The following is a 26,395-nucleotide window of genomic DNA, read 5'->3' as shown; positions in this document are numbered from 1 at the left end:
GCCCACGCCAGGAAAGTTGCTGGTGCAGCCATAAGCAGGGCACGGGTCATGGCTGCAGCACTGGCTGCAGACAGCAAGCCTGTGCCTGTGGCAAAGCCAAGCTGCTGCCAGGTGGGACTTGAGGCCCAGCAGCCGCCTGACCCAAGCAGGGACACCTGGGTGGGCATGACCGGCCCTACCCCTGCCTGAGGGTGTCCTGGGGAGAACAGACTGCTTTTGTGGGGCTCTTTGCAAGGGGAGCACTGTGCTGGGGCTGGGCAGAGGTGGCTGCAGCCAGGGGGTCTTGTCTGGGGCAATAGAGGCACTTGGGGGGCTGGTGGGCATCCTGCCCCGCCCCCCCGCCAGCTTCCCTCTGGCCACTGGGACAGGTTTTAGGAGAGCTTTGCAAATGCTGCGGTGAGTGTTGAAAGCTCTCATTGGAGCAAGGTTGCAAAATCATCCACGGGTTTCTCTTCATATGCAGAAAGTCCCATGAGCTGTCCTCTCCCAGACTCACCTTTCCTGCTCCACCAGATGCCGTCACCTCCTACCACGCACAGCCAGAAAGCAGGTCCTGCAGCCCCACTGCCCCACGCCCAGCAGAGAGGCAGCAAGAGGGTTTTCTGGCAGCAGGTGAGCACTCTGGGTCCAGAGCAGCTTCATCAGCTGGTGGGGATGGGGATGGCCCTGGACAGCAGGACCATGATGAGGCCATGCCCATGGCACTGGGCATCAGCCCCAGGCAGGGAGCAGGAGGTGATGGCTGTGGGACAGCTCACCTGGCCCTGGGTCCCCATCCTGCACAGTCTCGAGGAGCAGCGAGCTGGTGCCATCCCACCCTCACCTCCCCCTGCCCAGGGGCAGCAGGCGCAGAGGTGGCTCCTCCCATGCCCTTGTCAAGAAGCTCCTTGCCCAGCATCGTGGGAAGGACAGGGCAGGGTGGGAGCACCTGCAGAGAGCAGGGAAATGCGGAACCCCTCTGCACCGGGGGATCGAGCCCCAAGTAGCTCTGGCTGGGCAAGTCCCTGCTGCCACACTTGTGGGGTTGAGAGCATGGCGCTGTTTCCTCCTGGCCATGGCTTGGGAGGCACGGGGGATGTGTGGAGCAGCATGGCACGGCATGGCATGACACAGCCGTGGGACAAACAAGGAGGGAGAAGGAGTGGGAGGAAGGTGATGGGAGCGAACCAAGCTGCTGGTACAGTTGGCGTGGGTGGCTGGGAATGCCGGTGGGTGCGGGGTGGCACACACCCAGGGGGCTGCACCCTGGGCTGGGATGCAGCCAGAGCTGTCCGTGGGCACCAGCAGGCAGGAGGGAAGGTGAGTGCTGGGCTGAGGCTGTGGGGAGCAGGCAAAGTGGCAGAGGGGTGCTCGTGGTCCCCAAGGCTCCCAGGCAGGGGGATGCTGGGGCTGTCCCTGCCCTGTGTCTCTGTCCCCGTGTGGGGCTGGGACAGGGCAAGAGGAGCTGGTTGCTGACACCTGCCGCCCGGCTCCCAGCCCTGGTGCTTGCCATCAGCATCTGTCCAAGCCGTGCTGCAGCAGAGGTGCCATGGGGCCTGGGTGCGCCGGCGTCCTGGGCTGGCTCCTGCTGGTGCAGGCAGCATTGCGAGCAGCAGGTAAGTGCTGGCACCGTGTCCCCGAGCAGAGGGCTGCAGAGGTCAGTGGTTTGGGGCACCAAAGCCATGGGTTCGGTGTCCATGGTGGGTTGGAGTGCGGCTCCTGCCGCAGACCTCTGTGCCTGCCCAGTCTCTCCTGCTGCAGGCGGCCGGCCCTGCAATGCCAAGGACTTCGGTCACGGGTCGCTGGTGTGCGCCTGCAGCGCCACGTACTGCGACACGCTGGACCCCGTGGTCCTGCCGGCCCTGGGCACCTATGTCAAGTATGAGAGCAGCAAGGCCGGCAAGCGGCTGGAGCGCAGCGAGGGGAGCTTCCAGCGCAACGCCGAGACTCCAGGTACCCGCCACGGCCGGACGCTTGCCTATGCACCAGGGAACGGAGTCTGTCTGTACACAGCAGCTGCGATGATGTTTGTCCCCCGCAGAGTTCCATCTCACCCTGGACATGGCGCAGCGGTACCAGAAGGTGAAGGGGTTTGGTGGGTCTGTCACAGACTCAGCTGCCATCAACATCCAATCTCTGTCCAAGGATGCCCAGAACCACCTGCTCCGCTCCTATTTCTCTGAGGAAGGTGAGCCTAGGGCAGAGCGATGCTGCTGGGTGGCAGAGCCAGTCTGTCTGGCCTCCCCTGCTGGGGGTTGGCTGCTGAGACTCATGCCAAAGGGCTGGGAGACTGCTGGAAGCCAGGGGGCTGCATCCCCTGAATACACCCCAGGGATGCCCGTCACTGCCCACTCTGTCCCCAGGCATCGAGTACAACCTTGTGCGTGTCCCCATGGCCAGCACCGACTTCTCCATCCGCCTGTACACCTATGCTGATGCGGAGGGCGACTTCGAGCTGAAGCACTTCAACCTGACAGAGGAGGACACGCGGATGAAGGTGAGTCCCACAGGGTGAGCCTGAGGTGCCACGGCTGCAGCCTGGGTGGAACGGGATGGGATGGGATGGGGAAGGGAAGCATCTTCCTGCTGATGGGGAGGGAGAGGACTCATCCTGCCCCCTGCAATGCCAGTGCTGGGGCAGACTTGGAGAGCTCACTGCCATCCCGGTTCTCCCCAGATCCCCATCCTCCAGGCAGCCCAGGCGGTGGCCAAGCGGCCGTTGTCACTGTATGCCAGCCCCTGGACCTCCCCGGTCTGGATGAAGACGAATGGTGCGATGACAGGGAGGGGGACACTGAAGGGCAGCCCTGGGGACAAGTACCACCAGGCCTGGGCCAAGTACTTCATCCGGTGAGGGGCCGTGGGAGTGCAGTGGGCACCGGGGTCACCATACCCGGAGGTGGGGCTGGGGCTGCCGTGCCGGGGCCATTCACCAACTGCCCCCACGCCCAGGTTCCTGGATGAATACGCTAAGCACAACTTGACCTTCTGGGCAGTGACGGCGGGGAATGAGCCCACAGCCGGTGAGATTGTCTTCTACCCCTTCCAGTGCCTGGGCTTCTCCCCTGAGCACCAGCGGGACTTCATTGCACGGGACCTGGGCCCCGCGCTGGCCAACAGCTCCCACCGTGATGTCCGGCTCATCATCCTGGACGACCAGAGGGTGATGCTGCCCTACTGGGCCCAGGTGGTGAGTCCCCATGGTGGTTCTTCTGGCTCCATGGTGGCTATCCTGGCCCCACGGCAGCTCTCCCAGCCTTGTGCACCAGTGATACCTTTCTCCTGCCAGGTTCTCAAAGACCCTGTGGCCGCCAGCTACATCAGCGGCATTGGCATCCACTGGTACCTGGACTTCCTGGCACCCATCGACCTCACGCTCTCCATCACCCATCACCTCTTCCCAGACTATTTCCTCCTCTCCACAGAGGCCTCCACCGGCTCCTACTTCTGGGAGCCCAGGGTGGTGCTGGGTGGCTGGGACCGTGGAAGCAAGTACAGTCACAGCATCCTGACGGTAGGGCTCGGCAGGGGCTGTTGACATGCCGGCCGCCCCCTGCGCCCACCCACGGCTCAGCACCATCACCTGCCCCGCAGAACCTCAACAACTACGTGACGGGCTGGACTGACTGGAACCTGGCCCTGAACCTGGAGGGGGGGCCCAACTGGAGCAAGAACTACGTGGACAGCCCCATCATCGTGGACAGCAGCAAGGATGTCTTCTACAAGCAGCCCATGTTCTACCACCTGGGACACTTCAGGTGGGTTGGGGCCGGGGGTGGCTGGCAAGGGGCTGCTGGCTCCTGCTGCCAGCTCTAGCCGCCATCCCAGGCACCGCACTCAGGCCCTGCTTGTCCGTGCAGCAAGTTCATCCCCGAGGGCTCCCAGCGTGTGGGGCTGGCTGTGTCCAAGAAGTGCCACCGGTGTGAGCTAGAGCACTCGGCTTTCCTGCGCCCCGACGGCGCCATCGTCCTGGTGGTCTTGAACCGGTGAGTAGCTCAGCCCTGTGCCCCAGCTCAAAGCCTAGCTGCCCCCTCTGACCTGCATCCCCTCTTGCATCCCCACAGCTTCCCTGTGGACGTTTTCTTCGGGATCTCTGACCCACAAGTTGGCTTCATTGAGGCCATGGCTCCTGGTGACTCTATCCAGACATTCCTGTGGAAGCAGCCAGCCTAGCGTGACCGTGGCTGGCAGAGGAGGGAGGTGCCAGCACCGGGAGTGCAGTGCTGGTGGTGGGCTTGGGGACAGGCCCCTGCACGGAGCTGGGGCTGCGGCACAGCCCCATGACGCCCCAGGGGACCTGTTTGATCTAAGGGCTGCAATGCCTGCTCTTGTCTACATGTTTTCATAAAATAAACAGGTTTTCTACAACCTCACCTGTGCCCTCTCTGCCCTCCCTTGCTGCCTGCTCAGCAGGCAGGACCGTGCCAGTAGCCAGAGGAGAAGGCAGGTTTGGGGTCAGCAGTACCTGCTGAGCTCCATGGGCTCCCATCCCGCCTCTGCCCGGCTTCCTGGGGGCATCCTACCAGGGACCGGGTCTGTGCTGCAGGGAGGCAGGGGGCTGTCACCCGGAGGGGCAGCATCTCTCTCCCCTCTGCCCACTGCAGCATCCCCCCAGGCAGGGCAGGGGCCAGAAGCTGGCAGGGACCTGGGGCCAGCAGCAGCCAGGACCTGCAGCTGGGGTTCAGCACAGGGCCCCAGCGTCAGCAGCTCCAGCTTCTCCTCTTGGCCAGAGCAGGCAGCCGCGTGCTGTGGTTTCTCCTGCCGGAGCAGCCATTGGCCTTCCAACCCCCCCCAGCTAATGGGAACCGGGAGCATTGGGCACATACTTCCCGAGTGACGTTATGGGGGAGCGGGCACGGGGGGGGCTGCACTGAGTCATCCCCTTCCCAGTGGGGCCCCTCAAACTGGGCCAGAGTGGGGGAGGCTCCACAGCTGGCCCCGGCACAGCACCGTGGCTCCACTCCCGGCACAATGTGGGGGCCCCCCTGGCCATCACACCCATATGGGGGGCACGTAGGACGTGTGTCTGGGGAGCTTGGCCCGGGGGTGCCAGGCACAGCCAGTCCCTAAGGGTGCCCACAGCAGCAGTGTCAGGGTGCCAGTGGTGGTGCAGCCAGTGGCCGAACAAGCAAGGGCTGTGTACCACCCGGCAGCCGGCATGCAGGTGAGCCTGGCCAGACACCGCTTTTCCATTTGTGTGCTCGTAAACCAGCAGCAGCCACAGAAAACCACAGCAGTGTGGCCAGCCACAGGGCTGAGCCTCACGCGGCACATCCCAAGGGTCCACTAACAGCACTGCTGGGGCACACAGTGCTTGGGTGGCTGCCCCCGGCCCCAGGTCCCGCTCTGCAGCTCAAGCCCCCTTGGCCACCGCACGGATCTGTGCTTACTGCGTGACGTGTTTTTGGCAGTGCCAGCTGCGAGGAACTCCCCATTGCTGGCAGGCATGGAGGAATGCAAACAGAGGAATTCCTGCTGCAGCTGTGGCTGCTCACCGCCCTGCTCACGCCGCGGCAGGGAGCTGGGATCCAGGCGTCCCTCCAGCAGCGGGGAGCACTCGTGTCCCCCCCGGCCTGGGGATGCATCCTGCCAAGAAGCCTAGGCCTCCCTTGCCGCTGGTTTCTGCTGCAGCAGAGACCGTCTCCAGCAGTGCTGCGGCTCTTGGGGAAGCCGGGCTGGCAGCAGTGTGGTGGTGGTGGGGCCTGGCTCCATACAACCTGCTGTCTGCTCTGCCTGGCAGCCAGAGGGCAGGGATGCTGCAGCGCAGGGCAGATGGAGGGCTCAGCCCCACAGCTGCCAGAGAAAGGATGGGGAATGCTGCCAAGACGTTCACAGATGCTTTTAGGAACCTAAAAACCCACAGGTCTCCCCTTCACCCCATCCCCAGAGAGCCCTGAGGCTGGGGATGAGGGCCAGAGCTGCAGGAAGGACGCAGGGTGCGGTACTGGGGCAGAGCTGGACAGGCAACAGGGCAGCGCATCGGTGCCCACTGCAGCGCTGCAGCCTGTGCAACTGGGGAAACTGGCAAGGGCCCCAAGCTTGCTGGGAGGATGAGAGGGAGCAGGTGGAGAGAGGGAGGTTTATTGGCATGGCAGTCGCACTCCCCGTGGAGAGGGCTGGGATTCCTGGCAGGACGCAGAGCAGAGCACCTGCAGGGAACGATGCTGCCAGGCTCCCAGTGTAAAAACAGTCAGTTCCAGGGACCAGAGGAGGGACAGTTGAGCAGCTCTTCCTTAGTCCTCCTCCTCCTCTTCCTCCTCCTCCAAGGTGATGGGCTGGCGGCCAGCCAGCCCCGTGCCGCCACGCTGGATGGAGACGATGCCGCTCAGGAAGGCGTAGCCCAGCATAGCCACCAGCCCCACCAGCACCGACAGCAGCTGGTTCCGTCGTTTGTGGGGGTCCTCCTCTGTCTCGCCGCCATCGGCACCTGCAGCCCGTGGGGCGCTGGCTGGGGGCTCACCTGGGGGGGCAGAGTGGGGGTGTGGAGGGAGGACAAGTCACCCTGAGCCCATGGGACAATGTGGGGGGACGCATCTCACCTCCGTCCCAGGGGAAGTAGAGGCTGAGGATGGAGGTGCAGTAGTTGCACAGGTTCTGCAGGGACTTCAGGTGCTGCTGCAGTTTCCCGTTGGGCAGCTTTGCCTTCAGGAGTGGCGCCAGGCGGCTGAAGACAAAGGCGTCAAGGGAGGCTGGCCTGGGGCACAGAAACCTGCGACTGGGTCACGGTCTCTCTGGCTGTCCCCACCCAAAGCCGCCCAGACACATTGGCCACCCCAGCCCCCTGCGTCTCAGGGAACGGCAAGCAGCTCCTCCTCCTCGGGAAGGCTCTCTGCTTCCAGCCCCCATGGTGAGGAGGGGGAAAGCAGGATGACCCCACCCCAGAGCACCTCTACTGGTTCCAACAAGAGATGGGGAAAGAGATGCCGGGGCTGGCGGCAGCTCCTGCAGTCTTAATTCTGCCACCCACATCGCTCGGTGCTGCCACAGACAGCTGTGTCCCCTGCGAGCCCGTCCAACCCCCCAAGTGACGTGCATGGGCTGCAGCTTCCCTGCAGTCCATGGGGTCTCGGTCCTGCCTGGGTGTGGGGGGCTCTCAGGCCCCAGAGCACCTTCCCCCTATGGCCACCTACGAGTCTCCGAAGAAAAACTTCTGGGAGCCGAGGCGCTGGGACAGGAGTGTCAGGCATTCCCGAGCATCCTGGTAGAGCTGGAGAAGGATAGGGGGTTGTCACCCACCCAGCCACGCGGCAGACTGCCACAGTGCTAAGGGGAGTGGGAAGGGGGTGCTCAGCCAGGGCGAGCCCCGGACCCCAGTTAAGATTTTGGCCTTGTGTGGGTCCCTCTGGGCACCAGCTGAGGACCTGCCGTGCCCAGACCACATCCCCTCACCTCCTTCTCCAGCTTCTCCTCGTCCTCCATGTAGCTGTCTCCCCACATAAGCTGCAGCCGCTCCAGGTGCTGCTTGTGCATGCAGTTGGGCAGGAAGAAGTTCAGGGGGAAGGGAATGGTTTCAGTGTACCACTTCCGCGTGTGCTCCACGTAGTTCTTTGTGTCCACCCAGAAGGTGTGGATCTGCAGCAGAGAAAAATCCATGCCCAGGCCATGGTGGGGCTGGAGCCAGCGCAGCCTTTTGCCATGGCGGGCACCGCGGAGCCCGTGCCCGGCGCCGCACACACAGGTGCCGCGTGTCTGGCACAGGACTGGCTCTCCCAGAGACCGCGAGGGTCTGAGGGAGCACCAGGATCAATGCCAGACCCCAGCCCTGGCTACACAACCCACTGCTGCCACACAAGAACCCCGGCACCCTGATCCCTGCTACTGATGCTCCAGACACCTGGGATTTTGTTGCCTGCAACATTCTCTGCTTCTCCTTGCAGGTGAGCTCACACCCGAGCCCCCCAGCATCGCTCCAGGGAGCAGATCTGGTCCTTAGCAAGACCACCTTTCTCGTGTGTCCCCCTGAGATGGGGAGACTCACCAGCACTGGCAGCAGTTTCTCTTCCAGCAGGGACACGAAGGCCAGCGTGTCTGCACCTTGCGTAGCTGAGAGGTCGTAGTCGGCATTATACTTCTGCAAAGCAAACGCAAGGGGCATGATCCGGTAGGGAAGTGGCAAGTCCTGCCCATGCCTCTTGGGTGACCATGACAAAGCTTCTTCCTTCCCAGGGGGACTCCAGTGCCCTCCAGACCCTAGCCTGAAGCAAGGAGTGCCCTTGCCCCCCCCTACCTGTTTCCTGAGGTGAGTTATGATCTGCTGCATTTTGGAGATGGTGCCCTCATCCCGTGTCTTCAGCGCAGGCAGGCGCCCTGAGAGCAGGGAGAGGGGTGGCTGCAGACAGCAGTGCCCAGGGTGCCACCCTGCCACGGATGTAGGGGGACACACTGTGCCGGGGCGAACAGCCCCCACACTTGGGTGAGGGGGTGTAAAGCAGAGTGCGAGGTGCATGTGGCAGGGTGGAGGGCATGTAAGGTGGGGCAGGGGGGCACAGTGACGCAAGGGGTGTGGGTGAGAGGATGAAAGCTGTGTGTGATGGGACATGGGGAGCATGCCGGGACGAGGGGGATGCAACGGGGTGAGGGGGGCATGCAATAGGGCAGGGGGGTGCAATGGTGTGAGGGGGGTGCGCAATGGAGCAGGGGAGTGTGATGGGGGTGTGCGATGGGGCAGGGGGCAGCGATGGGGTGGGGGGGTGTGCGATGGGGCAGGGGGGTGCGATGGGGCAAGGGGGTACAATGGGGCAAGGGGGTGCAATGGGGCAAGGGGGGTGTGCAATGGGGCAGGGGGTGCGATGGGGCCATGCAATGGGGCAGGAGCCTGCAATGGGGCAGGGGGGGTGTGATGGGGCAAGGGGGGTGTGCAATGGGGCAGGGGGTGTGATGGGGCGGGGGGGTGCGATGGGGTGAGGGGGGTGTGCAGTGGGGCAGGGAGGTGTGCAATGGGGCAAGGGATGCGATAGGGTGGGGGGCAGCAGGCGGTGATGGTGCGGAGGGTCGGGTAGTCCCGGCTGCCGGGCGGTGCCAGTAACCCCGGCGGGGGCCCTTACCGGAGGGGCTCCTCCAGGGGCTGGTGACCCGGTGCACCTTCAGCGGAGCCCCCGTGAACCGCGCGTAGGTCTGCGGGAGAGGAGAGAGGCGGCGGGAGCGGGGGCTCGGCCGCGGGGGGGACGCACAGGCCCCGACCCCGCCGCCGTCCCCGTCCCCGGCCCCACCGCCGCTCACCAGCACGGCCAGGCAGTCGGGGTCCACCGAGGGCAGCCCCCAGCCCCCGGCCCAGCAGAACAGCTCCATGGGCGCCGCCATCTTCCCACCCGACCCGGAACCACACGGGCCGGCTCCGCCCGCCCCCACCGCGGGGCGGCCCCGCAGCACGGGCCCTGGGCCGCTCCGTGCACCGAGCGCGGCGGAGCGGAGCGCCGCGTCCCTGGAGTCGAGACCCGCGCTCCGTCCCGCCTGTTTCCATGGAAAGAAAACAGGGGCGGGAGCCCGCTGGCAGTGGAGGGAGGGGAAAGTCCCGTGTGTCGTCTCCCCCCCCTTCCCGTTGGCCGGGGGAGCGGGGCTGGGGCGGCCCCGGGGCTGAGCCCGGCCTGTTGTTATGGAGCCGGGGGAAACAGGAGTAAACAGGGGCCGGGGAGCTGCGGGCCGCCCGCTCGCTTTGGCCGGCGCTCAGCGGGGAGCGGCTCAGCCGGCCCGAGCACCCCCGGGAGGCCCGGGGGGGGGCGGTCCGGCAGCACAGACCGGCCCCGGGCGCTGCCCCGCGGGTCGCCGCCGCCCGAAGGTATGGCGGGGTCTCCCGCGGCGGCCCCGGCGCCCCCTCTCCCTCTCCCCGCAGCCCGGGGCGGAGGGGAGGGAGCTCCCGGGATGAGCTCATCGTGTTACTGCAGGGCTTGGGCCGGGTCCCGGTGCTGATTTATGCCGCTGAGCGCTCTCCAGGCGGGCTGGCTCCGCTCCGCTCGCTCCTCTCCCGCCTGCCCGGGGATCTGCGACGGGCCCGGGGACTCCGCCTGCCCGGGGGGCTGGCACCTCGACCCGGGGTGCCCTGGCAAAACAGCCCCGCACCGTCGCCGTGCCGTCGGCTGCCGGCGACCTGCGGGAAGACAACAGCTCTCCCGGGGTGGGATGCTCCGGCGCTGCTGGGGCGGCTCTGGCTGGCGAGGCGGCCCCAGACTGCCTGACCTCCCGGTGAACCGGCGCCTGCCACACTCAATTTCTGTGAGCGGGAGCAGCGCCAGGGACGGGTAGCGCCAGGGCGGCCGGTGGGTCGCCCGTAGCCCCGGGCCCGGTGCGCCGCGCCCCGCCCCGCCCCGCTCCTCTCCGCCGGCGGGGCTGCGGCCGAGCACCCGCCGGGGTCCCCGGGATGCGCGCCCCGTGATTGACGGCTCTTTGTTTCCTCCTCGCCGGCAGCGCCGGCCCCTCCCCGCTCGCGCCACCCCGCCCCGCCGCCGCTCTCCGCTCCGTACCGGCGGTACCGGTGGCATGGGGGCACCGGCGGCCGCGGGGGGCCCGGTGCTCGGCGCGCTCCTGGCGCTGCTCCTGCTGGGCGCCGCCGCGGCGGCTCGCCCGGGGCTGCAAGGTAAGGCTGCTGCCGGGCCGGGCCCCGGGGTGGCCCCGACGGGGCGAGGCGGACCGGGCGCCCGGCTCGCTGCCAGCCGGGAGGCGGCGGCTGGAGCCCACCCCGGGCCCGCTCCCCCGCCCGGGGCCGCTGACAGCGGCTCGGCTCGCACTGGGAGGTCTGGCAGCCGGGCTGCGGGCAGCGGGGGGCAGAGGGACATTCATCCCCGGAGCTCGGGGCGGGGGGGGGGGGCCGCCGGCACCCCCCAGGGCTGGCTCTGCCCGGGGGCAGCTCGGGGCAGGGAGCTGCCGGCCCCGCCTGGACGCCGGTCCCGATGCCGTCTCAGGGCGGCGGGAGGGGCTCCGGTCGCGCCGCGCAGGTCAGCGGGGGCTCCCGGGGCCGCGGTGCACGGCTGGGGTTTGACCCGGCGCCGGGGCTCCTCCCGGTCTGCCGGGTGCGGTTGTACGGAGCAGGCGGCCACCCGTGCGGCGGCGGGACTGGGCTCTCTGTGCTTCCCAGGAGCGCCCCGAGCCGGTGCCGAGGGCCGGGCCGTCCCTCCAGGGGCTCCCGGTCCCGCTGCGCCGCGGCGGGGCGGCCGTCGGGGCCGGTCCCGGAGGGCGGCGGAGGCGGGGGGGGGAGAGGCTCCGCGCTGCCCCCGCAGCTCCACGCGGGGCCGGACTGGCTCGCCCTCCTCCCTCCCGCCCCCTGCCGCCCTTCTGCGGGATGCTGGGGGCCGGCGAGGGGCTGCAGCCGCCGCCGCGGGGAAGCCCCAGCTGCGGAGCAGGGGAGCAGGGCGGGCTCCGGACCGGGAACCCCGCTGGGCCGCCGGTCCCGCCGGTGGCGGGGGCTCTGCGGGTCCCTCTCGGCGGCGCGGACCCGGCGCTGCCGGTCCTGGAGCGCCCCCTCCGGGGTCCATCTGGGCGGGCCCGTCCCTCGGGCTTTCCCCCCCCCCTCCCCCTGCCCGGTTTCCCTGCCCCCCCCCCCTCCCCCCGCCCCCGCCCCGCCCCCCCCCCGCCCTGGCTCCATCCCCTCGGTCTGGCCGGGCTCGCAGCGGGCAGGGCCGCAGTGCCCCGCACCGGGCATCTCTGCGCTCCTGCGGCCGAAGCTGCGGCTGCCGGTCAGGATGCGACCCCTGTGCCTGGCTCCCACAGTCATCGACCTGCTGATGGTGAGTGAGGCCCGGCAGATGGCCAGCATAACGCACAAGATCCGGATGGAGCTCCTGACAGTTAACGATGTTTACCTCCTCTCCACCTTCCGCCTGCCCCCCAAGCAGGGGGGGACCCTCTTTGGCCTCTACTCCAAGAAGGACAACACAAGGTGGCTGGAGGTCTCCGTAGTGGGGAAAATCAACAAAGGTGGGTGCCTGCTGCGTGGGGATGTGCTGGCCCTGGTCTTGCCCTGATGCTCAAAGAGAAATGGGGACCAAGTTCCTGCCATCCGAGGGGCCTGCTGGGGAGAGCAACGGGGTGCGCGCTGGTCCTAGGAGGTGCCAGTGCTGGGGGGGGGGGAGCTGACGGCCCCTTCCCGCTCCTCCACAGTCCTGGTGCGCTACCTGCGGGAAGACAACAAGCTCCACTCGGTCAACCTGCAGCACGCGCACGTGGCAGACGGACAGAGCCACACCATCATCGTGCGGCTGAGCGGGCTGCGCGGGGACATGCTGAGTGTGGAGCTTTACGTTGACTGCAAGCAGATGGACTCCAGCGTGGGGCTGCCTGAGCTGTCGGAGATCCCCCTGGCAGAGGTGGAGTCCATCGAGGTGCGCACAGGGCAGAAGGCCTACCAGAGGATGCAGGTGAGTGCCGGGACCCCCCTGGGGAGCTGAGACACCCCCTGCACCCTCGGGGACAGGCAGAGCCCCCCCACGGCTGACTGCGTCTCCCCTTGTACATCAGGGGTTCGTGGAGTCAATGAAGCTGATCCTGGGAGGGTCCATGAGCCGTGTCGGGGCCCTGAGCGAGTGCCCTTTCCAAGGAGACGAGTCCATTCACAGCGCAGGTAACAGCATGTCCATGCCCTGCGCCGAGCATGGCAGTGTGGAGGGCTTACGGGGTCACCCATGTGTGCTGTGTGCTGTGGCACATGGAGGTGGGAGGTGAGAGCATGCCGCACAGAGCGGTGTTCCTGCCTCTCCCAATCCAGGTGTCCCCACGCAGGTGGGAGCTCCTGTGCTGACCAGGAGCAACCGTGCAAGGTAATACTGCTGGGCTTTGATGGCAGCATTCAGTAATATCTCGTCTCTCTCCTTGCAGTGACAAGCGTGCTGGCCTCCATCCTGGGTAAGTCCCTGCTCTGCTTCCCCCTTTCCCTGGCACAAGGGCGATGGCAGCATTTGGGGCTCCACGGAAGCAGAAAACCCTCTGCAGTCTGTCCCAGTGCCCCAGGTGCCTGCAGGGCACCAGGATGGGGTCGATCAGAGGGCACGGGATGTGCTACAGGGGAAGGGGTCCTGTGTGGACCAGGGAGGAGGACGGGCTGTTGGCTGTCTTGTCTTCCCAGTTCTGTGCCGGGGGGCAGAGCAGTCCCAGCCAATGGCCCGGGAGGCTGCATCTGTCCTGGGGCTGACATTGTCCTTTCTGCTCCTGGCAGGCGAGCAGACCAAGGCACTGGTCACACAGCTGACCCTCTTCAACCAGCTTCTGACCGAGCTGCGGGAAGACATTAGGGACCAGGTGAGACAGTGCGGCAGTACCGGCTCTCCCTAGGCTGGATTTCCCAAGAGCATGGTGCCAGCCAGTATGCTGCATCCCCCTGACGCTTGGTGCTTTGCTGCCTCGCAGGTGAAGGAGATGTCTCTGATCCGCAACACCATCATGGAGTGCCAGGTCTGCGGTGAGTGCTGGCGAGGCTCTGCTCCCACCTCAGGGGGCAAAGGGCTTCTTCGTCTCACCGCCTACCTGGCCCTCCTCAGGCTTCCATGAGCACCGGTCCCGCTGCAACCCCAACCCCTGCTTCAGCAGCGTGGACTGCATGGAGACGTATGAGTACCCTGGGTACCGCTGCGGGCCCTGCCCACCGGGGCTGGAGGGCAACGGCACACACTGTGCCGACATCGATGAGGTGGGCATGCTCCTGGGGTGGGTCAGCAGCCCCAGTGCTGCCAGAGCAGTGCGGGCAGACGATACTTCCCCTCTCCGGATGCATCCTGAAGCCGGGGGAGGGCCCCGCCGGGATGCCCCGGGGCACTGGTCACCCCAAGGTGCAGGATGCCATGCCTGAGGGTGAAGCCTGTCTCTCTCCTCATGCCGCAGTGCACTCATGCCAACCCCTGCTTCCCTGGCTCCAAGTGCATCAACACGGCCCCTGGCTTCCGCTGCGAGCCCTGTCCCCGCGGCTATCGGGGCAACACCGTCTCCGGCATGGGGGTGGACTACGTGAGGGCCAGCAAGCAGGTGAGTGTGGTGGCGTGGGACTCGGCCGGATCCCTGTGGGTGCTCCAGGCTGCTGAGCTGCAGGGATGGGTGGAGGATGCTGTGGCTGCCAGAGGAGGGCAGCTTTCCTGGGACAGGAATGGGCAGAACTGCAGGCAGGGAAAGGCCCCGGGTGACAGTTTCTGCTGCGCGGCTCGCAGGTTTGCACAGATATTGATGAATGCAACGATGGGAACAACGGAGGCTGTGACCCCAACTCCATCTGCACCAACACGCTGGTGAGCAGAGCTGCCCTGCTCCCCTGCCTGGCATCCGGGGCCTCTCTGCTCCCTTAATCCTGCCCCTGCCTTCTCTTTCCCAGGGCTCCTACAAGTGTGGTCCCTGCAAGTCAGGGTTTGTTGGGAATCAAACGTCCGGCTGTGTCCCGCAGAAGTCCTGCAGCACTCCCACCTCCAATCCTTGCGACATCAATGGCTTCTGCATGTTTGAGAGGAATGGTGAAATTTCCTGTGTGGTGAGTGGGGGACAGGGACAGGGAGGAGGGTGAAGCGGGGGTGTACAAAGGGTATCGGCACGGGCAGCAGTTAGTCCTGCCAGGGCCCTTCCCCGCTTTCCAGCCCCTGATTTCTTCTTTCTGCAGTGCAACGTGGGCTGGGCTGGCAACGGCAATGTGTGTGGGCAAGACACGGACCTCGATGGCTACCCAGACGAGCCCCTGCCATGCATCGACAATAACAAGCACTGCAAGCAGGTGGGCTCCCAGAGAGGGAGGGCAGCGTCCTCGGACAGGGGGTGCCAGGGCTCAGGGAGCCTGTGGCAGGGCTGTGCTTCAGACCTCATCTCCTCCCCATCTTTAATGCTGTCTATGCCTGCAGGACAACTGCCGCCTGACACCGAATTCGGGGCAGGAGGACGCCGACAATGATGGCATCGGGGACCAGTGCGACGATGATGCCGACGGTGATGGCATCAAGAACGTGGAGGTGGATGTGCTGGGCAGAGGGCTTCTCCCTTTGGCTTGGTGCTGACTCCCTCAAGATACTTCTCCTGGGGATCGGCAGGCTTGTGGCTCTGGGATGCTCTCACTCAGCATGCTAGAAGAGATGTCCTCCTGCCCAGACCTGTGCGGGACTGTGGCCTCTTGTCTGCCAGCCACTGCAGCACGGGCATCCCTGTCCTCTTCCCCACAGGACAACTGCCGGCTCTTCCCCAACAAGGACCAGCAGAATTCGGACACCGACTCCTTCGGGGACGCCTGTGACAACTGCCCCAACGTGCCCAATAATGACCAGTGGGACACGGACAGCAATGGCGAGGGGGATGCTTGCGATAATGACATCGATGGGGATGGTGAGTGGCTCTTGGGGCTGGCCTGCCTGTGCAGGGCTAGGGCTGGGGCTGCTCACAGAGCAGGGATGCTGTCATGCCAGGCTGGGGGGATGAGGGCATCCACCCAGGGCTGTCCTTGCAGGGATTCCCAACATGCTGGATAACTGCCCCAAGGTGCCTAACCCCCTGCAGACAGACCGGGATGAGGATGGCGTTGGGGACGCCTGTGATAGTTGCCCTGAAATGAGCAACCCCACTCAGGTATGGCTGGGGCCAGGCTGGGGCAGGGGGCTTGGGGCATGTGGGGCCCTGCCCAGCTGGGGAGTGGTGCATCCTCCTGCAGCGCAGCTGGGCCCCCTCGCCCCGGAGTGTCCGCTGAACTAGGGCTCTGGTCTCCTCCAGACAGATATGGACAGTGACCTGGTAGGAGACATCTGTGACACCAATGAGGACAGGTGGGGACTGCACTGCTGCAGAGTCACCTCCCCATCCCATCCTGTTCTGTCTCGTCCCCGGGGGCAGAGCTGGGTTCCTGGCTCGGGGACCCAGGCGGGGGGATGACGGGGTCTTCGGGGTTGGCAAGGGTGCTGGGATGTGGTGCCAGGACCCTGGGTTGCGGCGCTCCTCTGACCCTGTTCTTGCTCCCAGTGATGGGGATGGGCATCAGGACACCAAAGACAACTGTGCCGAGATCCCCAACAGCTCCCAGCTGGACTCAGACAACGATGGGCTGGGAGATGACTGTGACAATGATGATGACAACGATGGCATCCCTGACTACACAGCACCTGGACCAGACAACTGCCGCCTCATCCCTAACCCCAACCAGAAGGACTCAGACAGTGAGAACGGGGCGGGCGGGAGGAGGCAGAGCTGCATGGGCTTGGCCCGGCCCTGACTAGGGTGCGTGTCCCCAGGGAACGGTGTGGGTGACGTGTGCGAGGAGGACTTTGACAATGACACGGTGGTGGACCAGCTGGACGTGTGCCCCGAGAGCGCCGAGGTGACACTGACCGACTTCCGTGCCTACCAGACCGTCATCCTCGACCCTGAGGGGGACGCCCAGATTGATCCCAATTGGGTTGTCCTCAACCAGGTGTGGGTGCTACCCCCAGTGTTTCTGGGGTCTGCGCTGCTGTGGTGGGAGCAAAAGAGGGCTGGCGGGTCCGTGGGGATGCTGGGGATGTCCCTCACCCAGCTGTATCCCACAGGGCATGGAGATCGTGCAGACCATGAACAGTGACCCGGGCTTGGCTGTTGGTAAGAGATGCTCTCCCACCTGCAGGCGCTATGGGGCAGCCCCCCTACTTCTGTCCCCCTGCGCTGGGGGGTGAGGGCCGGTTCTTTGCCCCACACGGGTGAAGGGTGGGCTGAAGGGAGGCGGGTGCAGGGTCCTGTGCCGCGGGAGAGGGCTCCTTGCTGCATTTGCCTGCCTGTAGGCTACACGGCCTTCAACGGCGTGGACTTCGAGGGCACCTTCCATGTCAACACCGTCACCGACGATGACTATGCTGGCTTCATCTTCAGCTACCAGGACAGCGCCAGCTTCTACGTGGTGATGTGGAAGCAAACAGAGCAGACGTACTGGCAGGCCACCCCCTTCCGTGCCGTGGCCGAGCCAGGGCTGCAGCTCAAGGTGGGTGTTGGCCACCCTGTGGGCTGGGTCACACACCCCACCCCCCACCCCTGGCCAGGTCCCCCCTGACAACCTCTGCACCCGCAGGCAGTGAAGTCCTCAACAGGCCCAGGGGAGCACCTGCGCAATGCGCTGTGGCACACGGGCCACACGCCCGACCACGTCCGCCTGCTCTGGAAGGACCCACGCAATGTGGGCTGGCGGGACAAGACGTCATACCGCTGGCAGTTGGTGCACAGGCCCCAGGTGGGCTACATCAGGTGAGCAGGGATCAGGCACGGGGAGGGGGGGCACAGAGGCTGCTGGCATGGGGGCTGCTCTGGCTACTGCACAGGGGGAGGATGCTAGCTGTTGGGTGGGGTCCAGCCCCGGTGAGACCACACCAGTGGGGGGATACCAGCTGTTGGGATGGGGGTCCCCCTCAGTGGAGCCACCCCTCAGTATGGGGGTCCCCCTCAGTGGGGCCACTCCTCGGTGGGGCCACCCCGGTGGGGAGGCTGCCGGCCGTTGGGAAGGGGTCCGGCCCCTCGTGTGGTCCAGCCCGGGGGGGAGGATGCCAGCCGTGGGGAGGGGTCCTGCCCCGGTGGGGCCGCGGGTGCGTTTCCCCTTTAAGGATCCCGTCGGGGCGGCCGCCGCTGGGGGCGGGGGGGGGGTCCGCGGGCCCGGCCCGTCCGCCCCGCCGGGCCCCCGCGGCCATTGTCCCGTCGCCATGGCGACCCCGCCGGCCGCCGGCGCCTTTCACATGCAAAACGCCCGACAAAGGCGACGGGGACGGGCCGGGGGGGGGGGCATCCCGGCCCACGGCAGGGGCTCCCTCCCCGGGAGGGGGGGTGGGTGTCCGGCCACGGCGGGGTGCCCCATCCCAGCCCCCGCGGGACGCCCTGTTCCCTGGCCGGTGCCCCCATCCCACCTCGGGGCGGGATGCCCCGGCCCCAGCCCGGTGCCCCCGGCCCCCAGCCCAGCCCAGCCCCGTGGCAGGATGCCCGACGCTGGCCCCGGTGGGGTCCCGGTCCCCCGCTGACCGGCCGGGCCGTTCCGTTCCCCTCCCGCAGGGTGCGGCTGTACGAGGGCCCGCGGCTGGTGGCCGACTCCGGGGTGATCATCGACACCACCATGCGCGGGGGACGGCTGGGAGTCTTCTGCTTCTCCCAGGAGAACATCATCTGGTCCAACCTTCAGTACCGCTGCAACGGTGAGCACGGACACACACCCCCCCCCGCCGCGGGGCCACCGCCCCCCCCCCCCGCACCAGGCCGGGGGCCGAGAGCACGCAGCGCATCTCCTTCCTCGCCCCTGCTGCAGGGGTCGGTCTTGGGCCGGGGGGCTCTCCCGCTTTACCGGGGCTTGCCCGTCCCCCCCCCCGGCTCCTGACGTCCGCCCCCCCCCCGCTCTCCCCCCGCAGACACGATCCCTGCCGACTTCGAGCCCTTCCGCCGGTTCCTGCTGGAGGGACGCGAGTGAGCGGCCGCGCCTGGCCCGGGCCCGCCCCCCGCCAGGGGCTCTCCGAGCGCCGCAGTCCCTCCCGGCCGGGCCCCGCTCCCGGCCCACACTGCCCCCCCCCCGCGGACTTTGCACTGCCGGTACCGGCGCGTGCGGCCGGCAGCGGGGCGAGCGGGGCCCCGCGGGTGGCGGGGCTGCCCCCCCCTCTGCCCCCCTCTCCCGCCCTGCCCGCGGCGCTGCCTGCTGCTGCGGTCCCTGCCCGAAGTCTGGCCATAAAGTTTTGAGTGTTTCTAGCCTGCGCGCCCGGTTTCTGGGGTGGATCCCGGTGCCTCGAGAGGGCGCTGCCCCCCCCCAACCCCCTCCCCCCCGCTCTCGGCTCCGTCCTGCACCGTCCTCCCGGTGGTCGTCGCGGGGGGTGGAGTGGGGGGGGGGGGAACCCGGTGCCCGGCCGGTCCCACTGGCGGAGTCCACGGCGGCGGGAGGCCGGGACGAGTGCAATATTGGTAGGCGAGAGCACAACACTGCACCGCATCCCGTCCCTCCCGCCGCCCCAGAGGGAACGGAGCGCAGCCGCCGCCGCCGCCGCTCGGGCCGCTCCGTGGGAACTGCGCGGCGCGCGCCGAGTCCCGGCGGCAGTGCCCGGTCGCCATGGCGACGGGTGTCCCGGCAACGCGGCGGAATGCGCCCCCCCCCCTCCCCGGAGCGCGCGGGGCCGGCCCCGGCCCCGGCCCGGCCCCCCCCTCCCATCGCGGCGGTGGCGGCGACAAAGGGCTCGGCGGCCTCGGGCCCCCCTCTTAAAAGGGCAACGGGGTGGTCGTGGGGCTGCGTCGCCGGTGCCGGTACCTGGGCGAGCGTTGTCCGCTGCCCGTTCCCGCCCCGGGGCCGCCGCGGGCCGGGGGCGAGCGCTTCCCGGGGGGGGCCGGGGCATCACGGCGGGGTTGCGCGCACCTGTGCGGGGCCGGGGCAGGTGAAATCACCGCTCGGCACCGAGCGCCTCCCGTCCCGCCCGCCCCCCCCGCCAGCAGGTGCACGGCGGGGCGTGGCTCGTGCCGCCCCCTCCCCCCAGCTACGAGGGGCGTCCGCGGGCCCAGGTCCCGGTCCCCGTCCCGGTCCCGCTCGGCGGAGCCGGGGCGCGCGTTGCGGGGGGCCACGCCCGCCAGGGGGCGCCGCAGTTCAAGCGCCGCCGGGTGGGGCCGGGCCGCGCGTGCACGGGCGGTGGGGCCGGGGCGGGTCGGGACCCAACGGCCCCGCTCATCCCCACGGACATGTGTAGGCACCCGGTACGGTCGGTCTGGCCGCAAGGCCCCCGAGCCCGGTGCCCTCAGGGGACGGGGACGTGGATCTGCGTGTGCGGCCCCTTCCTTTCCCTCCGCTCCCCCCGCGCAGCGCGGTCTCTGCCGAGGGGAACGCCGCACCCTTAAAGCCGCGTTTTGAGCGGGCTGGGAGGGGGGCTTTTGTGGAGGGGCGGGCCGGGAGCTGCAACCCCGGTGCTGAACTGCAGCCGAGAGCCGAGCTCGGTACAAAGAGCCGAACGTGCCAGGGGCAGTGGGAGGCGCTGTCCGGCCGGCGGGGGGGGGCGGCCCTTCCCCACGGCTGGGGGGCTTTCCGGGAGGCCCCGAGCGCCCTGCCCGCCCCCTACCCGCGCCCCCTTTGCCTGGCACTAAGGCTGTGGACCCTGTCGGAGGACTGGGTGCAGCTGTGTCCCATCATGCCCACGCTGATGCCCAGGCCACCCATCCCTTGCCGTGCTGTCACTGCAGTGCGGGCGGGTCCCCTCCTCTTTGCTCCCTTTGCAGCGACGCCTCGGTATCCCCCCTCCACCCCTGGCACAGCCCGGGTGGCAGTTCGGCTCCACACGGGGCTGGGCAGGATGCTGGGCGTGGGGGTGCCTGCCAAGCCCTCCTGGAGATTTGGGGCCCTGCCTGGCAATCGGGGCTCTCCCGCAGGGCAGGGGCAGGGAGGGACCAGAAAGGCTGGTGCGGACTGGTATTGCCAGGAGCATGTGTCACCAGGGAGGACGGGGGCTCCGCACCCTGGCACGGGTGGCACCTGGTACCTCTGGGGTAGAGCATCGGCATCCAGCCTGGCACCAGGCATCAGCCTAGGCCAGGAGCTGTGTCCTGAGTGGGAAGAGGGTCTTGTGCCTGCTGGGGCACTCGTGCCTGGGGGGGGGGGGGGGGCCTGGGGAGGGGAGGTTACTGGGAGGTACTGGGGTTTTGTGGGGCCCTGGGCCCCACCTGCATAAGCATTTCAGTGGGGGGGATCACCAGCATTTAGTTGAGCATAGGGTGACGCAGTGGCCAGCTGGTAATGATTAACCCTGGGCTGAGCTAGAGGATGAGGCCCACCCCTCTGCCCCGCAGGAGGGACTGGGGGGCTCTGTCCTTCCCATGCTTCCTGCCAGGTCTTGGGGGCCGTGGCTCAGCCCACGGGGCCAGGCAGATGCTGCCCCCACCTCTGCCCACGGATGCCTGGCCACTACCCCTTCCCCCTGCCCCCACCTGAGGCTGCATCCACCTGTGGCATGGGGATACTGCTGGCAGTGTCTCCCTGAACCAGGGGAGTGTGGGGGACCCAACCCAGGAGGAGGATGCTGCAGGGGCCCCCTCAGCGAGGCGGCACACCCATGCCCTGTGCCAAGTGGGGCAGAGGGACCCCCCCTCCCTGGGGCCAGTAGCAGGGTGGGGCCTCCCCACCTGCTCCAGGTGCTCTATAAAGCTCCTGCCGCTGTTGAGCCACCAGTTCCTGATTCCTGGATTGCCGAGCACGCCGCCAGCTAACGGGAGCCCAGCTGCTGCAGAGCCTCGCAAGGCACCGGGACCCCCTGGGACAAGCCCCATGGCATTCACCACCCTTCTGCTGCTGCTGGTGCTAGGCTCAGCACCTTCAGGTAAGAGGCCAGAGGGAGCCGGCCTGGGACCCGGGCAAGCAGGGAGGTAATGGAGCAGGGGGATGGGAGTGGGGTCCCCTGGGCTGCTTTCTGACTGGGGACCAGGGGACACCAGAGCTGGTGGCCCGCGGCACCCTGGCGGCAGGGACCTCACCATCTCTCCTGGTCTGGCCCCGGGGTGCAGCGCCCCAGGGCTCGTTGTTCCCAGCAAAGCCAGGACCTGGGGACCTCGCTCAGTTCATGGTCCCTCTTAACTATAACTGAAAGGACCGGCTGGGGCCGGACAGCTGGGCTGTGCTGGGACCAGCCGGAGCAGGCTGTGCCCGGGGCTCGCAGGCTGGTATGCAGGTGTGTCTCAGTGAGCCGTCGGGACCCCAGGCTCTTCTCCAGTGCTGCTGGCTCCTGCAGCACCCACTGGTAAACTGCCCGGGAGCCGCCTGTGCTGGCCAGCAGCCAGGCCATGCAGGCTCGGGGGGGGGGTGCGGGTGGCACCCCACCCTCCCAGCCCAATGACCCACAGCAAAGGAGGTTTTACTGGGGGTGGGCAGCCTGTGCCTGAGCCCCCCAGTGTGGCAAGGTCACCCCAGGATGGGGGGGGGGGGCGGTCTGCAGGGCTAGACACAGAGCTGGTGCCAGCCGTCCAGGTGGCACTACCCACACCTTTGGTGGTGCCACGTGTGCTCAGCAGAAGCCCCACTTGCGGAGTGTTCCTGAAGGTCTTGTTGGCCTTGTCAGCAGCAGGAGCTGCCCATGATCGGCTCCTGGAAGTTGTGGTGCTTCTCGGACTTTGTGGCCCAGGGGAGTGTCTAGCTGAGGAGCTGCGCTGTGTAAAATCTTCGCAAACCAGTGCTGCAGTCCCAGCTGCTGACTCCTAGTGTTTCATGTAGGTACATGTGCCATGACCACCACAGAGACCACTACAGAGACGACCACAACTGACACAACCACTACAGAGACAACGATGGAGACAACCATCAAGACGACCACCACCCCCACGACCACCACTCTGAATGTCACGATCTCCAAAAACACAAGTGGCAACGGGACCCAAACCTCTGTCTCCTCCTACACCACAGTCTTCCCTGCCACAGGCAACACCACAAACTTCCAGTCCAGCAACAGCTCCGCAGGCAACACCACAGCCAACAGCACCGCAGTGCCCGTCTCTAGCAGCACTGCCATCTCCCACACCAACACCACTGCAAACAGCAGCAACTGGGTCCCCTACTTTGGCACCAACACAACTAGCAACAGCTTTGCGGTTCCCACCTCTGCCACAGGTGGTGGCACAGTGATCCCCACCTCCAGCACCAAAGGCAATAAGAGCAGCAGTACTCAAGTCGTCCTCACATGGAGAACTGTCACCACTCAGGGCAGCATGGCTCCCAGGGAGACCCCCACAGCTGTGCTGGGCAGCAGCGGCAGTCCCAACCCCAGCAAAACCACAGCCCTGCTTCCTACCGCGGTCCAGCTGCTCCTCCACATCTCACTGTCCTTCCGCATCGTCAACAGGAGGTTCAACGAGAGCCTGCGTGACCCCACGTCGAAGGAGTACAGGAGCCTGAGCCACACTGTCTTGACCATGGTAAGTCCCAGCCCTTCCCGCGGGCTGCCCGGGTGAGCAAAGACCCCCTGGGTCACAGACATGCTGGGAAGGAGCCACATCCTGTCAGGGCTCCCCATGAAAGTGCTCCGAGCATCCGCTCTGCCAGCCACTTCAGCAGCCCTGGCTGGTCCTGTGAGGGGGAGCGGTGAGGGGACAGGAAGGAGTGGGTGTCTGCTGGGGAGGTGGCCGTCACCCCCATGCTTTGTTCCAGTTCGAATACGTCTTTGGCTGCGCGAGCTGCGTGGGTGGGCAGACCTACAAGGGATGCAGTGAGCTCCGTTTCAGGTGAGCAGGCCAGCGGCTCCGGCTGCAGAGGCCAGCATGTCCTGGCTGCATGGTGCAGAGCCCCTCGCGGGGCGTCTCCAGGTGCTAACGCTTCCTTTCGTGGGCAGCCAAGGCTCGGTGGAGGTGCAGTCAACCCTCGTGTTTGGGCACAGCAACGACACTGTCACCAGCGATGCTGCTGAGCAGCAACTGAGGAACAGCCTGGACCAGAATGGCTTCATCATGGACCTGCAGCTGGCCAGCATCCAGAGTGAGTGGGAGCTTCAGGCTGGGGGTGTGAGGGTGGACGGATCCCCGTGGGAGTGCCCTGGGGTATTTCACAAGCGCTGCCCCATCCTGGCTGGGGCAAGGAGGCTCTTTGGCTGTGGGACAGGCTCAGGGCTTGCAGCTGGCAGAGCCAATGCAGTTTCCCAGTGCCTGTGGCGGACAGCACTGGGAAGACTAACTGGACCCTGTGGAGGAGGGCTCATTCCCTCATGCCCCATCCTGGGGGTCTCTCAGGCCTGTTTGTCCTGGCCAGCCCTGTGGCTCTGCCCAGCAGCCCAGACATGGCTCTGGTCCTCTTTCAGGCACTGTGGACGTGGCATCCCCAGCACCGGTGCCCATGGTCCCGGACTGGGCCATTGCTCTGCTGGTCCTGGTCTGCATCCTGCTGCTGCTGAGCATCCTCACCTGCCTTCTGATGGTAAGTCCCCCGTCCCCATCCCTGTCCTCACCTGCCTTCTGCTGGTGGGTCCCCTGTCCCTGTCCCCATGCCCCCAGGCCCCTGACCCCTTCCCTCTCCCCCTGCAGACCACCTGCACCTGCCGTCGGAAAAGCCGAGGGAAGCTGGACCTGTTCAGCACAAAGGACTCCTACCACCCCATGGCCGAGTACCCCCCATACCAGAGCCACGGGCGCTACGTGTCACCCAACAGCAAGCCCAACCCCTACAGCCAGGTGAGAGCCGAGTGCCACCGTTCCCGGGGCTGCTCGTGCCTGGCGTCCCAGCCGCTGCGGGGCTGGGGTGGTGCAGGGGAAGGTGCTTTTCGGTAGCTGGGTAGGTCCCTTGACCACTGGGTTAATGGCTAACAGAGCCGGTGGGACAGGGGATGGGTGGCCCTGCGAGCCTGCCCCACACCGGTCCCCTCCTGGCTGGGAGGTGAGCCTAACTTTCACGCCTGGATGGAGCAGCAGCGCTGGGCGCGCAGCCGGTGCTGGCAAACACGGCCTGGCTCTGGGGAACTCCCCGCGACCTTAGGTGGCTGCTCCCCCTACCCAGCCCTGCACAGTGGGCAGGGGGCTCACTGCCCCTTCTCCCTGTGTCCCAGCCGGACCCTTCCATCTGCCGGAGTCAGAGCATCCTTCTGCCATGGATGGGGAGTAGGGTTGGGGTTGGGGCTGGGGCTGGGGCAGTGCAGGGGTGGCAGGGGGCTGATCCCCGTATCCTGCACGCTGTATCCTGCAGGTGCAGAATCAGGAGCTGCCTGTACACACAAAGGGTACGGCTCCCCTGAGTAATGTATGTGGGGTTTGGGGGACCCCCCATCCCCCCAGTGCGCTGTGCTCCCGTGCACGCTGGTGCTGCAGGCGGGGACCGTATCCAGCTGCTTGGCTCTGTGCAAGCAGCTTGCCCTGTTCAGATAGCAGGGGCCTGGGTAAATATTTACCTTTGCACTTGCCGGGTAGGCTTATCGCGCAGGAGGGGAACACAGCCAGGGCCACTTCAGCTTCTCCACCAGCTCCTGCACCCGGGGGGGCTTGGGGTGCCCATGGAGGCGGTGGGTGCCCACAGTGCCCATGGCTGGGTGCAGCTGCCCACCATGCAGGGGGGGATGCATTTTTTGGCTGAGCACCAGCCTGTCCGTGGTGCCCGTGGTGAGGGTGTGGGGGTTCCCCTGCTGCCCCGGGGTAGGGGCTGAGGAGGGGGCTCAGCCCAGCCCATCTCTGACACCCCTTCGCTGATCCCTCCCCAGGTGGCCAGCAGCAACGGTGCGGGGGCCGGCACCTTCACCTACACTGACCCTGCTGCCGCCTCTGACAACCTGTGAGGGATGCACTGGGATGAAGGGTGACTGCTGAGGGGAGGGGATAGCTGCAGCCTCCCACTCCCAGGGGAGCAGCACCAGCCCTGGTTGCGTCCCCCGGTGCTGCTCGGCCCCTCGCCTTGGGCAGCAGGAACCAGATGGTTCTGGAGCAGCTGGATTCATGCGCATCACAGAACTGGATGAACAAAGATTTGGGGGCAGGAGGGAGGGTACCCAGCACCCTCTGGCCCCTGCACTCGCTTGGCTTTGCAACCCTGCTCTGTGCTGTGGGTGGGGGTCCGGGCTCGTGCCCCCCCCCGTGCTCACCCCTGGGGGTTCAATTGCTCTTTTTGTGGTGTTATTTTATATAAATGTCAATATGCAGGGTGTTACTGCCAGACTTGGCTCAGTGGGGAAGCAGGATCCTCGGCTGTGGTATATTTATCGCATTTCGCAATAAAAGGATGGGTGCAGTCGGGCACTGTGTCTCACGGGGCTGCAGCGAGCCCCGCCGTACCGTGATGCCTCGGCAGCTTCCCCAGCACGCCAGGTGCCTCCCCTGGGTGAGTGACTCCCCTTCTGGCTCTGTGGCTGGTGGGATGTTGCTGGCATGGCCATTGCCCACCTGGGTGACTCAGGGGGGCTGCTCTCATTTCTTGGGCCAGGCACACCTGGGGTTTGTGCTGGGGTTGTTTCACATTCACTGTCATCGTACCTAGTTGCCTGGGTGTGGGGGCTGCTCCCTGTGTCCCCCGGGTGTGACCATGTCCTGCTGGGACACCATCCCTCTTGCTCATATCCCACCCGCCTGTCCCATACCCTCAGTTTCTGTCTTATGAGGAAACGTGTCTCATTTGGCACAACTGGTTATCTCGCCGCTGCACAAGGTGACAATGGGGCCACAGAGCTGTGGGACGAGTGCTGTGAAGGCTGTATGTGCATTGCTGGTGCGCGCACAGCCATGTCTGAGCCCAGCCAGTCCTACTCCCCTCTCCTGCCTGGTCCTGGCTCGAGATCCTCCAAACCCTGTGTGAGCCCCGAAACTGCTTTGGGGGCTGCTGGGAGGAAGGGGAGCACAGCAGGGCTGGGGGACATGCTGAGGGGCAGGGGGTTGGCCCCAGCAGGGCTGGGGACCAAAGCAGGACCTGGCCTGTGTGCTGGGCTGTGCCAGGGCACAAGCCTTCGGGACAGTGGTGCCCTGAGCCGGGGCGGGTGGCCCCCCCGGAAGTCCTGGATTGGGCTGGGCCTGTGCTGGGGGCTGGGAGGGTTTTGGCAACCACTGAAAAGGCAGAAAAACAAGG

The 26,395-nt window shown here is 66.7% G+C and overlaps 3 protein-coding genes across 8 annotated transcripts; 2 read left to right on the top strand and 1 right to left on the bottom strand.

Moving 5' to 3' along the window:
• The first annotated feature begins 497 nt into the window (after positions 1-497).
• Positions 498-4,324, top strand: LOC115346296 (lysosomal acid glucosylceramidase-like). The gene is made up of 11 exons (XM_041126404.1): positions 498-612; positions 1,477-1,595; positions 1,741-1,932; positions 2,021-2,167; positions 2,343-2,476; positions 2,657-2,829; positions 2,932-3,169; positions 3,269-3,493; positions 3,574-3,737; positions 3,840-3,965; positions 4,044-4,324. Exons 2-11 carry the CDS (start codon positions 1,529-1,531, stop codon positions 4,150-4,152), a joined length of 1,575 nt encoding a protein of 524 aa, XP_040982338.1. The 5' UTR covers positions 498-612; positions 1,477-1,528; the 3' UTR covers positions 4,153-4,324.
• A 1,720-nt stretch (positions 4,325-6,044) lies between these two features.
• Positions 6,045-9,364, bottom strand: MTX1 (metaxin 1). 3 transcript variants are annotated; one of them, XM_030026180.2, is made up of 8 exons: positions 9,199-9,364; positions 9,024-9,093; positions 8,207-8,286; positions 7,958-8,050; positions 7,369-7,551; positions 7,110-7,186; positions 6,519-6,688; positions 6,045-6,439 (listed from the first exon to the last, which is right to left on the bottom strand). In XM_030026180.2, the coding sequence occupies exons 1-8, from the start codon at positions 9,277-9,279 to the stop codon at positions 6,213-6,215; spliced, it is 981 nt and encodes a 326-aa protein (XP_029882040.1). In that variant the 5' UTR covers positions 9,280-9,364; the 3' UTR covers positions 6,045-6,212. The 3 variants fall into 3 exon arrangements, with proteins under 3 accessions (XP_029882040.1, XP_029882042.1, XP_029882041.1); XM_030026182.1 differs by having other exon boundaries at positions 6,519-6,643; positions 9,199-9,363; XM_030026181.2 differs by having other exon boundaries at positions 6,519-6,673; positions 9,199-9,353.
• Positions 9,365-10,294: 930 nt separating this feature from the next.
• Positions 10,295-25,567, top strand: THBS3 (thrombospondin 3). 4 transcript variants are annotated; one of them, XM_030026166.2, is made up of 28 exons: positions 10,295-10,549; positions 11,680-11,886; positions 12,070-12,326; positions 12,427-12,529; positions 12,784-12,810; positions 13,121-13,203; positions 13,312-13,363; positions 13,443-13,591; positions 13,783-13,923; positions 14,103-14,180; positions 14,264-14,416; positions 14,543-14,653; positions 14,778-14,885; positions 15,093-15,252; positions 15,374-15,492; positions 15,634-15,686; positions 15,880-16,073; positions 16,149-16,327; positions 16,443-16,491; positions 16,671-16,867; positions 16,955-17,127; positions 17,920-18,059; positions 22,085-22,782; positions 23,015-23,088; positions 23,196-23,338; positions 23,658-23,773; positions 23,881-24,027; positions 25,044-25,567. In XM_030026166.2, the coding sequence occupies exons 1-28, from the start codon at positions 10,453-10,455 to the stop codon at positions 25,116-25,118; spliced, it is 4,083 nt and encodes a 1,360-aa protein (XP_029882026.1). In that variant the 5' UTR covers positions 10,295-10,452; the 3' UTR covers positions 25,119-25,567. The 4 variants fall into 4 exon arrangements, 2 of the variants coding, with proteins under 2 accessions (XP_029882026.1, XP_029882027.1); XR_003925096.2 differs by lacking the exons at positions 23,015-23,088; positions 23,196-23,338; positions 23,658-23,773; positions 23,881-24,027; positions 25,044-25,567 and adding an exon at positions 21,050-21,197 and having other exon boundaries at positions 22,085-22,314; XM_030026167.2 differs by lacking the exons at positions 22,085-22,782; positions 23,015-23,088; positions 23,196-23,338; ... (1 more) ...; positions 23,881-24,027; positions 25,044-25,567 and adding an exon at positions 18,270-18,596.
• The last annotated feature ends 828 nt before the right edge of the window (positions 25,568-26,395 follow it).

This window comes from Aquila chrysaetos, chromosome 9 (genome assembly GCF_900496995.4).
Source record: "Aquila chrysaetos chrysaetos chromosome 9, bAquChr1.4, whole genome shotgun sequence".
NCBI classification, from domain to species: domain Eukaryota; kingdom Metazoa; phylum Chordata; class Aves; order Accipitriformes; family Accipitridae; genus Aquila; species Aquila chrysaetos.
This window is presented reverse-complemented; position numbering and strand designations above follow the sequence as displayed.

Bases quoted from the DNA above. Each gene is read 5' to 3' on its own strand.
- MTX1 (XM_030026180.2), bottom strand. From the start codon at position 9,279: ATGGCGGCGCCCATGGAGCTGTTCTGCTGGGCCGGGGGCTGGGGGCTG. The intron at 9,094-9,198 runs GTGAGCGGCGGT...CCTCTCCCGCAG, and splicing joins CCGACTGCCTGGCCGTGCTG to ACCTACGCGCGGTTCACGGG. The intron at 6,440-6,518 runs GTGAGATGCGTC...CTGCCCCCCCAG, and splicing joins CTACTTCCCCTGGGACGGAG to GTGAGCCCCCAGCCAGCGCC.
- THBS3 (XM_030026166.2), top strand. From the start codon at position 10,453: ATGGGGGCACCGGCGGCCGCGGGGGGCCCGGTGCTCGGCGCGCTCCTG. The intron at 14,181-14,263 runs GTGAGCAGAGCT...TCTCTTTCCCAG, and splicing joins CCATCTGCACCAACACGCTG to GGCTCCTACAAGTGTGGTCC. The intron at 23,774-23,880 runs GTAAGTCCCCCG...CTCCCCCTGCAG, and splicing joins TCCTCACCTGCCTTCTGATG to ACCACCTGCACCTGCCGTCG.
- LOC115346296 (XM_041126404.1), top strand. From the start codon at position 1,529: ATGGGGCCTGGGTGCGCCGGCGTCCTGGGCTGGCTCCTGCTGGTGCAG. The intron at 2,830-2,931 runs GTGAGGGGCCGT...CCCCACGCCCAG, and splicing joins TGGGCCAAGTACTTCATCCG to GTTCCTGGATGAATACGCTA. The intron at 3,170-3,268 runs GTGAGTCCCCAT...TTCTCCTGCCAG, and splicing joins TGCCCTACTGGGCCCAGGTG to GTTCTCAAAGACCCTGTGGC.